Source organism: Sparus aurata, chromosome 17 (assembly GCF_900880675.1).
Source record: "Sparus aurata chromosome 17, fSpaAur1.1, whole genome shotgun sequence".
Lineage (NCBI taxonomy): Eukaryota > Metazoa > Chordata > Actinopteri > Spariformes > Sparidae > Sparus > Sparus aurata.
In genome coordinates, this window is record NC_044203.1 from 24,874,188 (window position 1) to 24,886,147 (window position 11,960).

The 11,960-nt window shown below is 40.6% G+C and overlaps 1 protein-coding gene across 1 annotated transcript; it reads right to left on the reverse strand.

The window, feature by feature from the left end:
• Nucleotides 1-54: 54 nt before the first annotated feature.
• abhd16a (abhydrolase domain containing 16A, phospholipase) lies at nt 55-11,927 on the reverse strand. The gene is made up of 20 exons (XM_030393271.1): nt 11,787-11,927; nt 11,175-11,231; nt 11,025-11,091; nt 10,110-10,196; nt 9,758-9,843; nt 9,529-9,602; nt 9,258-9,365; nt 5,166-5,280; nt 4,959-5,060; nt 4,774-4,837; nt 4,628-4,677; nt 4,179-4,302; nt 3,957-4,061; nt 3,808-3,871; nt 3,596-3,652; nt 2,240-2,302; nt 2,069-2,145; nt 1,803-1,901; nt 1,629-1,675; nt 55-1,018 (listed from the first exon to the last, which is right to left on the reverse strand). The coding sequence occupies exons 1-20, from the start codon at nt 11,874-11,876 to the stop codon at nt 935-937; spliced, it is 1,620 nt and encodes a 539-aa protein (XP_030249131.1). The 5' UTR covers nt 11,877-11,927; the 3' UTR covers nt 55-934.
• Between the last annotated feature and the right edge of the window lie 33 nt (nt 11,928-11,960).

Below are 11,960 nucleotides of genomic sequence, written 5' to 3' on the forward strand. Positions count from 1 at the left end.
CTCCGTACATCTGTGCAATTTGTTGAGCACTAAGGCAATGAACAAATGATTTCAGATCTTTATGTCAAAGATTTTATTTTATTCAGCATATTTAATAGAACACGTAAGCAGAACGTAGAGCTTTGTTCATAAAGACTGTCCACAGAAAGTGGATAAACCTGAAAAACTAAACTTTGGCTGCATTTTTAAAAATCAACATACCTCAGATTTGATTAAAATTAAGGTATTTTCCCATCATTTAAATTGTAGTCATGCACTAGAACTAGAGCTGCAACAATTAATTGCCAACTATTTTGATAACCTGTATAAATCGTGTAAAAAAGAATCTTTAATTCTGACTCGAGCTTCTTAAATGGGATTTTAAACTGAATATCTTTGGGTTGTGGACAAAACGAGACATTTAAGGACGTCATCTTGGTAAAATGCAGATTGACATTTTTCACCTTTTTCTGACATTTAATAAAACAACTATCCAGTTGTAAAAATAATCGCGCTAAATCAACAATGAAAAAAATTGTTAGTTACAGCCCTGCAATGTATTTCTATTTTTAATTACATCTTTAAAAACACAGCCAAAGAAGGAACAATGGAAGGAGTAAGAGATGGCTTATGTATTTACATGAAATGCACCCTTTAAGTGACAAGAACTGAAAGGTATGACTCACCACTAACCTCAAAAGATTTACCAATATTTTACAACTTTTTGCATGGAGTTGGAGGGGACGGGAGAGGGGGGTATTAGACCAGATCTTTCCAGATGCCACCACAGCAACAATATACATGACAACAAATCTGTCTTGGAAAAAACTCCGGGAATAAAATCACAGTTATACATTCACACCATGCCAGGAGCCCGCTCTGACCACAGGTCACCCAAAACCTCTGCTGCTTGTTTCCTGTCAACCATCCATCCTTCTTTCCTTTCTTCCTTTCTTTACAGTCTCCAGGGTTGGTGGAACTCGGAGGCGGGGAGAGGAGTGCAGTGTGTTGTCTCAAAGTTTCGCATGTACTTCCGCGCCTAAGACAACGAGAGAGAGAGAGAAAAAACATGTAAAAAGGCAGCAGGGATGGAGGAGGAATGGAAAATGAGAGGTGTGGGAGGGCAATGAACAAAAAGTGCAGAACTTGATTATATTAGTTTCGGTCTGTATGGCTCTGTGCCATACAAATCTCTTCCATCTCTTAAGGGTTTACAGGGGAGGTGAATAAAGCCTAATTCAGAAGGCATTACCAAGGGAGGAAAAGCATAGCATTAGCTGTAATTGATGGCACTCCTGTTGTTTGATGTTAAATGACTTCAATAAGCTGAGCGCAGTGAAATATATTACACCAGTCAACCTGAGAGCACAGGTGAGCTGGTTACTATGGCGACCAGGAAAGTGTTCCTCAGTGGTAATGATGTCGGTGAATAGCTGTGATGTGGTTTTTTTTCTTCTCTGCAGAGGGAGGGGGGGAAGGTAAGCCAAGTTTAAACTAGAAAATGGGTTTTTTTGAGAAAAGCAAATTAGACTCTCCATTTAACCCGACTCCAAAGAGACGAGACAAAGACAACAGGTGGCTTCCCCTCAAACCAGACAGGAGAAACAAGTGTACACTTGGAGTGCATAGACAATAGATTATTTCCTTACCAAGAAAAGAGCCAGCTGCCGCCTTCCCTCTAGAGTCATATCCTCACCTGGTAACAGTAAGGGTGCGTGAGAACATGTTGAAGCATACACCTATGTATGTATGTATGGATGTATGAATGTCGTGCCTTGTGCAGTTTATTTACATCATAACTGTGAAAGGACGTTGGGACTTACCAACGCTCCACGGAAACAAAACATCTCTGTCTGCCTGATACGACTGCAGCACAGACACACACCAGTCATCGTCCACCTCGTAGCCACTGTACACTGATGCTGAGGAGCAAGAGTGAACTGACATTACACACAATTTGAGGTTTTTAAATCTTAAATGTAGACATGCACATTTTTTCTTCCGTTTAATACAGTAGGTTTCATTCTAATGTGCTAAAGGTTCACCACGTTTCTGACACACTGAAACAGTGGTGTGAACATTAACGTACCTTCTTCTAATGGAGTAGAGGATCCCAGCCATTGTCTGACAACTCTGATCCCTTCATCTGTCATTATCTTTGGGTACCTGGGCAGGAAAATTACATCACCACTTACATATGTGAGCATATATCCAGCAATAAATCTATTGAGATTAGACGTTTGAAAATCAGGACACCAACCTGAACTGTAGCAGTTTGAGCAGGAGGTCGTTGCCTCTGTTAGACATGACATCCTCTGGACCCCTGTAATACAGTGTACAACATATCCTTATCATAGTGTCAGTGGTCCTGTGACATGTCACTATCGCATCAGCAGGGCACTCGACCCTCACCACTTACTGTGTTTTTAAACAGTAGATATATAGTAGTAGTTATATAGAGATTAACTTGGATCAAATGCTTGGTACAGAATCACCCCTATACGAATGCTGTTTAAATAATTTGCTTATAGTCATCAACAAGTGTTCATGTAGGGTTTTTCTCATACAATAAAACTACAGTGATTTTTCTTTTTTTCTTAAATCCCATGACATTTTGCCTTGCAGCAACCTGTCTGCATCCAGGTGGCTATTAAAGGCTGGTGCCGCGTGAAAAATGGAACCGTGATGAGAAAAAAGGTCATTTTCTCAAAAAAACTCAACGCTAATGTCAACCTGCAAAAAATGCATCAGTGAAACTTGCCGCAAAAGGAAATAACTATACACAGTACTATAATTTGTACAATAATATGAAAACATTTTGAAACAGTCAATACATTTTAGTAAATAGCAAAGCTGTTTCATTACTTTGTATTCATTTAATAGTATATTAATGTCAGTCAGATGGTCATCTGCATTAGAAATGAAGGAAAAGAAGTGCAGATGTAATCACCCACTTAAAGCGATCGAGAGACGTTATCACTTGAAGAGGTTTACATTTTAATTGCAGAAAGAATCTGTTTCTTGATGTATAGGCAAAAGAAAAATGTTTTCTTACAAAAATAAAAACACCTGTGGTTGAATCATAATTGTGTCAGTCTGACATTAGGTGCAAAAAAACCAATTTTTTGACATTTGAACTGAACGGTTTTCATGACCTCAAACATCCTCCTTTCAACCAAAATTCATTCTACTGATATTATTCACATGTTACCGCCAACCCCCAATGGAAAGCAAACTTAAACGCTATATTGAGACATTTTAGGGCTGCACAATGAATTGAAATATTATCACAATCCTAATATGGAAATTTTTTGATAAAAGGTAACATGAGGCAAAACAAAATTATAAAAAATTATCAAAGTGCTTTCAGAGAAGCCCTTGTCTACAAATCTTTTTTTCTAGATGTTTGAAAATGTTTCGATTGGTACAGACTAAATCAAATGTCACACCATGATCATTGTTAAATGTTTTTTTTTTCAGTGAAAATGAAAATTGCGATGCAAAATGTAATCATCCTTCCCACCAATTGTGAATCATATCCTAATATCCCCAATTAGATTCTTTCACCATGCTGTGCAGCCCTGAGACATGGTAATATGGTCTGCGGGGGACTCACGTTGTGGTGATGATCTCATCTCTGGTCCTCCTGATGAGCAGGACTGGTCCCTGATATCTGGAGGAAGAGAAGGAGTTGTGTTAATCATCAGTGACATCAATGTGAGCTGCGCCAAAAAAAGGCAATTACTCCCCAATATGTTGTGTAATGTTCAATGATGCAGACTTTGACTTTTATGATTAGTGTCACTAAAAATAGATAGTCCCACTCACTTGAGAAGCTGCTCAGCGTTGTTGAGATTCATGTACTGCCTAACTGTGTGTTGTACCAATGGCCCTAAGAGAGAAGATAATTCAGTTTAAATACAGCTGCCTGTTCTGACAAAAAAATGTGTTTAGAACTTTTATACTTGTAGACTCACTCCAGCTGTCAGGCATGACTTTGAGGGCCAGAGGCAGGAGGTCGTCAAAGGAGGCGTCCAACACTATTGACTGGATCTCTGGGTATGACATCACTGCCCAACTGGCTAAGAAAGGAAATACACAAAGTGAAGGACAAAACTTTAAAGGAAGGACGTAATAACACGATTTACATTCATGGCATATAAAAGTGCTCATCATGTGTCGTTCTCGTCTTCATCTACCTGTGAACCCTCCTATGGACCAGGCATATACGACAATATCGCTGATCTTGAAGCCCAGTTTGTGTATTGCAAACTGGATCACTACATCCATGGCGTTGGCCTCATTCTGGGGGAATGGCACTCCCTGGCAGAAAGATCCAAGTAAAAAAAGCGATATCTATGCATTATTAAACATCGCAGTAATACTCGACCCACCTACAAAAACCCTGCGTCTCCCAGTTTGAACAGATTTACAGTGTTTCATTCCTCAGCACTGATAATATCCACCATGGGAGTGTACTTGCCCTCTTGTGAAATACTGCCCAACTGGAACCAGAATTTCAACATGCCTTTTATTCACATTGTGTTGTTTGTTAAGACTACTGTATCTGAAGCTCAGAACACAGCACACACTGTAAACTAACACTGGTTTAAGGATTAAATGTAGTAAATCTGACAGCGCTGCTTACCGTGCTGCCTCCAAAGCCAGGGTGGTTCCAGCCCAGAACAGAGTAGCCACCTACAGTGTGCACAAACATTTAACTTTTTATTTAACAGTAATTCAAATGTGACAATAAAATGAATAAAAGAATCTATGATGAAAACAATTCCTCACCCTCCAGTGGTGTGTTCATGCAGCCCACCTCATAGAAGCCTGCGTTCCCTTCACAGCAGATGACCTGTGGCAGAATTCTTAGATTTCAACAGCTAAACACAATGTGATGACACAAGTTTTGTTGAACCCTGGTATGAGCCACAGGAATGAACACAAAAAAACAACAAATCTCCGCAGACATTTACCAGCGTCTGGCCATTCTGTCCCCCGTCTCTCCTTCGATCCACAAACATTGTGTCGATCTCATTACCATCGCAGGCCACGAGCTTGTTCCTTTGGCCATCAAACTGTGAAAAAATTTAGTGAAATTAGCAGGGAAGGGTGATCAGTATTTATTGAAGCCAATATGGTCAGACTGGGAATGTGTTGGATTTTTTTTTTTTTTTTTTTACCTCTTCTATTAACCTAGCCTGGCCTTGCTGGAGCATAGGTCTCATGGCTTTCTGCAGTAAACCTACAGAGCCAGGGTAAAGCATCCGCCTCCCAAACGAGTGGGTTATAAGAAAGCTGGAGAGGAAATACAGACATGACAAAACTGTAGCAACATCGGACAAGCACTGTAAACCTACTACGAATGAGTCGTATCTATCCCCTGTGATAAAGGGCTGGGCGATGTTAGATTCATGATATATTTAGGCCAGGCGCGTCGTTAGACCTGGGCATTCGGGGCTATAGCCCCGGATGTTTTGGGAATAGCCCTGGATCTCTGTGCTTTGAAAAAAAAAAAAATAATAATAATCAAATACAATTGTCTAACGGTGAAAGGTTTTTATGTGGCTGCATATCGAACGGCCAGCAGCCTCAAATGCGACATTGTCACCGGAGTCCGAATAATTTGTTGCAAATTCAACATCAGTGTTATTCTTTCCCCCTCTATGCGTCACTGATATTACCAGAGCCGTCTATTAGCCTACTGTTTAGTACCACTGCAGCGTTTATAACAGGGATGGAAATTAAACCCGCCACCAGCCAAATGCGGGTGAGTTTGTGTGCTGGCGGGTGAACTGAATCAGTTTACCACTGTGGCGGGTTCTTTCCAGTCAGATCTGATCCAATTAATCTTAATGACTGATATCTTGGTTAGGGTATAACAATGCGCTTTCCACAACCCTAGAGTTAGATACGGTCAAATTATGTTTCTGATTGGACCAAAGTGTCAGTTGGACTTCAGAGGCGCCGGAATTCAACATGCGGCCGTAAGCGGTCATTTGGACCGCTGGATTTAAATCCTATATTCTCTCATGTAAATACACAACTGAGTGATGAATGCATTCATTGTGTCATGATATTTAAACAAAAAACGAAATAACACCAAAGTGTACATTTTAATAAGTTTAATTATACATTTATCAACATTCATGTCATCGCACATAGTAAACCATAATTATTGCATATTACACACGATTTTAATAGAGAAAACTCGGAACAAGAAAATTAACTATTAAAAGTAACTTATTTGATTATGAAACATTTTATTTTAACACTTAATAATATATGATAAAATAATAATAATAATCGAAAAAGCTGAAAACAAGCTGATGTAAAACAAAAAAAGAGCCACCGTAGCCACTGGTCACAGATTACCTCCGCTCTCCTCACAGTTACCATACACGTGTTCGACGTTTGGTTCCGTTTGCAGCTCTTTTGGACCGGCACTGCCTCCGTGTCTGTGTCTGCTGCTGCGGTGGTTGCTTCTGCTGCTGCCCACCTTGTGCCGACTGCTGCGGCCGCTTTCCCCTCCATGTATTCTGCCCTCAGCTCCTCTGCCAGCTGCTGCAGGACTTTCCTCCGGGCTCTTCTGCTGCTGGTGCTCCTTGAATAAGATGCGGCCACTGGCCATCTTCGCTGACACAGACACCGAGGCAGTACCGGTCCAAAAGAGCTGCAAACGGAACCAAACGTGGGACACTTGAAATGCCACAAGCCCGTGTGGTAACTGTGAGGAGAGCGGAGGTAATCTGCAGACTGTGACCAGTGATCACAACGGCTCTTTGTTTGTCTTTGTTTTAGATCACTTCGTTTCCAGCTTTTTCGATTATTATTATTATTATTATTATTTTATTATATATTATTAAGTGTTAAAATAAAATGTTTCATAATCAAATAAATTACTTTTAATAGTTAATTTTCTTGTTCTGTTTTCTCTATTAAAATCATGTGTAAATATACAATAATTAGGGTTTAAAATGTGCGATGAATATTGATAAATATAGGCCTACATTTAAAAAACGAAATTAAAATGTACACTTTGGTGTTAATTCGTTATTTCGTTTGTAAAAAAAAATATCATGACACAATGAATGCATTCATAACTCAGTTGGGTATTTACCTGACAGATTATAGAGTTTAAATCTAGCGGTCCAAATGACCACTTATGGCCGTTCTAGTAGTGTTGAATTCCGGCTCTTCTGAAGTCCAGCTGACACTTTGGTCACGGGGGATCCGTTGTGTGACAGCGGAGAGTCATCAGCTGGATTTTGCACCCATGGTCAGTTTTAGTAGGTGTATAGGTAAACAAACAAACAACAACCACCCCGACCATTATTCATTGTATTATTACATTTGTGGGAAGTTATTACAATAAAGATTTTCACGTCCCCACAAAGAAATCATTGACGTAATAGTTATTACATGTGTGGGAAATCGTGTGTTACGTTTGTAGTAGGCAGCGGCTCTTGTGGAAAATGTATTACATTTGTGGGTTTATTACCTATGGCCATGAACTTTGAGTCATGACCGAAAGAATAAGATCCCGGATACAAGCGGCCGAAATGAGTTTCCTCTGCAGGGTGGCAGGGCGCTCCCTTAGAGATGGGTGAAGAGCTCTGTCACCCGGGAGGAGCTCGGAGTAGAGCCGCTGCTCCTCCACATCGAGAGGAGCCAGGTGAGGTGGCTCGGGCATCTGTTTCGGATGCCCCCGGGACGCCTCCCTCGGGAGGTGTTCCTGGCATGTCCCTCCGGGAGGAGACCCCGAGGAAGACCCAGGACACGCTGGTGTGACTATGTCGCCCAGCTGGCCTGGGAACCCCTTGGGGTCCTCCTGGAAGAGCTGGAGGCAGTGTCCGGGGAGAGGGAAGTCTGGGTGTCCCTGCTCAGGCAGCTGCCCCCGCGACCCGGCCCCGGATAAGCGGATGAAAATGGATGGATGGATGGATGGGTTTATTACATTAAATGCTGCAGATTTGTATTACGTTTGTGGGTTTATTGACGATGTTAAATGACGATGTTTGTCTCTTAACACCCTACAAAGCCTCCTGTAGGCCTGATGCAGATAGACAATGAAGCCAAGAAATTATAATAAGGAATGTTTTACCTGCCCTAATAGCCTATGCACACAGCGCAGGTCTTGGCTATAATATCTTAAATGTAAACATTACTCAGTAGGCCTAGTGAGGGAAAATTTGCTTTATTTGTGATTAAAATATGACGATGAGGACCCAACGATTGGCCTTCCTTTCCTTCTCAAACTATGTTGAAATTGCATCTTTAATCCCAATTTTCGAAATTTTCGAAATTTCCCAGGACCCGTTAAAAAAGACTCTCTGCACAGTGATGCCGGTATCTGACCACTTTTTTCAGTAACGAGCAATCTAACACGTTAATATTTCCAAACCAGTAATCAGATTAAAGTTACTTATCATTGTTTTTTCCTTAGTAAAAATATATATTTCTGCTTTCCTCTTGACTCGGGGAGTGATGTCACGTTTGCAACAAGTCACATTTCAGCACGAGCACAACTCACGTGTAATACCACGCAGCGACACAAACACACACAACAATGAAGGGAGGAGAGAGATGCACGTTTTCTAGCTGGAAATACAGTCATTATTTTGAGTTCCTCTCAGCTAAAGATGAGAATATTAAGGTTTGTTGTTCACTCTGTGCTGGCGACAAAGTACTATCAAGCTTCGAATGAGTTTTAAGGAGTAATCAGTAATCAGATTACTTTTTCAGGGTAACTGAGGCAACACTGCGCGGGGCTAAAGCCCCAGATGTTTTGCACTCCTAGCGACGCCCCTGATTTAGGCTATATCACAATACAAACTCTGTATTGTCATATTTTAAAATCTCCTCTACAACACTTCATAAATGTTAGGACTTGGTGACAAAATCAAATATTATGATATTTTTGACCAAATACCTGAAATCAATATTGCAACAAAATTGTAAGGGTGAGTATTGGTACTTTCACAAAATATTAACGCACTGTGATTTTTAGATAAATAATCATCAGTAATGTTGATATACTGAATAAGTGGGTAAAGGTACATTTTTTTTTCCATCACTGCACTGTAATGAAGCCTTCAAAAGCAGGAAGAGAAAACACTTATACCATATCATGATAAAGATATCGAAAATTCTAAGATGATATATAGTCTCATATCAAGATAAACATATGACGGAGATCTATTGCCCGGCCCTACTGGGACAGTAGATCAAAAAAAGAAAATGCAGTGTCTTTGTGCTGCATAAAGTGCATTTACCCGATGATGTGGCATGGTAGAGTCCGCACAGAATTGAGGACACTGTCTGCAGCCCCTCTTAATCTGGGCTCTGGCTTTAGCAGAGAAACACCAGCCTTGGATTGTTTCCTGTCACACAAAGGGTCAAAGGCACACATAAAAACAAATAAGCCAATGTACTTCGCAGTGCTTTGAATGAATTCATTTATAATGTACTGACCCTGATGGGAATAGAATAGTAGTGAACACACAGACACTTTAAATAAAGTAAAATATAAAAGCAGGAACTCACGGACTGCTGACTTCTGTCCAGCTGAAATCCAAAGGCCAGTACGAGAAGTCAAAGTCGTAGCACCTCACTCTTTTCTACATGGAAAGCACAAACAAATAAGAAGTCGTACCTCGAGTTAGGTTCTGATGGAATGTAATTATTTATTTTGTCCCCCTTTTTTTTTCAAAAACTTTGTGCAGACCGCAAAACAAAATCTTGCTGTTCAATACTCAAGTTGCCATGACCTCACCTTGTTTGCTGGTGTGTGATTCTTTTTGGCTTCTTCAAGAATGGAGATAAACTGAAGATACTCTGAGTTTTTCCATCTCCCATACCCTTGAGACAAGGAAAGAGGAAAGGTAAGTAGAAAGCAAAAACAATGGGAGACGTAAGTGGAGTTTACATGAGGCACAAAACACACTTTGCTGCAAAGCCTCACGGTCGTATTTAATATTCCTTTTAGGTTTAGACCTTGTGCAACTGTCTCAATGTTAATGAAATCTTATTGGCATGCAGCATATACAGCAAATGTGTGTGATAACTGAAGATGAAAGACTTAAATCAGTCATTTTCTGCCTGTCAGCTGAAATCTGTAGTCTCACCTCTAAGGCAGGCCACGCCGAGAAGACACACCAGCACTGTTCCCAAATACTGACTTACTGGAACCAACTTACTGGTGCAGATGTAACCTAAAAATACACAGAGCAACAGTGACACAGACATCCACATAAGCCCCCACTTTCTCTGCTAGACTTTGGGCCTCATTAACAAGCACCAACACAAACATTCACAGTCTGACAACTACCCGACAGCTGTATGCATAAATCAATATCAGAAGCTCAATTATACACTAAGGAGTAGCAAACAACCTCAAGCAATTAATTTCTATTGATGCATAGTCTTGCTGGATGATTCAGTTGATTAACTTTATATTAATCCCACTTGTAAAAGAACAGTAATTCCCAAGAACGCCCTCACACGGGCAATTTTTCTTACTTAATGGAAGGAGAAATGTCATCTGGAAAATATACGCAATTAGACATATGTTACTGCCAAACGCTCTGAGAAAGATTTCTACTCAAACATGGCATGCTCACATTTAAAGAGGATTAAGCATTGCTGTATGCACCATGGCTTTGGTGTGTTTTTACCATTTTTCTCCCAAAGCTGGGATAGTTTGCATGGGTGTAGGACTGAGCAATGAGGTCAGCATCATTAACACAATATTAATCTGGATATTTTCCCATGTTATTATCATATTATGGCAAGATTGCACATAAAATAATCAAACTGGTACTCAAAGTTATCAACTGTTTTCCACTGTTAAACACTACATAAAAATGAAATTCTTTGTTTGTGTCAGCTGGAACCAGGGAGTGTTTGCTGTTATTCCTGATAAATGACTCATCAAAACTGTTGCCGAGTAATTTTCAGTTGAGCAACTAATCGATAAACGTAGATGTTGAGGGAGATAAGTCTACTTGTGTTTCCCACCAAACATAATTAATGAAACCAACCTTTTCTGTACAGATAGCAGAGAAGAAGAGGGGAGCTGTAGTAGGACAGAGACCACAGTGCTGAAGCCTGTAGAGAAAAGACACACTTTTACTTGACTTTACTTCTAAATCCTTCACGTCCAGTGAAATGAATCATACGATAATACTTACCCAGCCGAGGATGCTGTCTGTGTGCTTCTCTAGGCTCTTGGGTTGGTAGGTCCATCCCTGCCACAAGTGAGAGCAACTGTTCAAATCTTGAGCAACGATGCTAACGTCTGTCTTTCAGAGAGCTAACGTTAGCTAGCTAGTAGCACATCTAGTAGCACATTTAATAAACATATTGATAGATATTCAAACTACACAGTCTTTACAGTGGCTCTGTTTAAGTTCACATGTTTGCTTGTACTTATAATTTGGTTTTTGTTCAGTTTTTATTTTTGTCCGCCCGTCTTCGCAAAGTTTCCTTTCACCTAGCGATAGCATAACCAGGCTAATGTCATTGAGGAAAACAGTTTATGACGCTTCAGTTGGACTCGCTTTTACCCCGTTGGTGAAACAGAAATGCGTCCAGCATGAAAAGACAGTCGTGTTCATGTCATTTCATTCATTTACTCGCAGTCAACCCGGCCGTACAGCGCAGTGACAGCGGGGTTTCAATAACAAACACCTGACACTTCCGGGACGCAGCCGGAGCTACATCGATGCTAACAGATTAATTACTGTTCAGTTTTCGCAGTCGGCTGTATTCAAACATATGCAGAACATTATAGACATCCCTACCCTCCCTCCAGGGTGATGTTGGTCCGGTGATTTGTGAATTCGTTGCAAATGAGGCCCTAAAACACAGCGGAGCCACATCCAGCCGGCCATTCTTCCACTGTGAGCACTACGGAAGCCTGCACTGACCAAAACTCTCAAAAGCGAAAGTGCTTAGAAGTAATACAGAAGACAAGA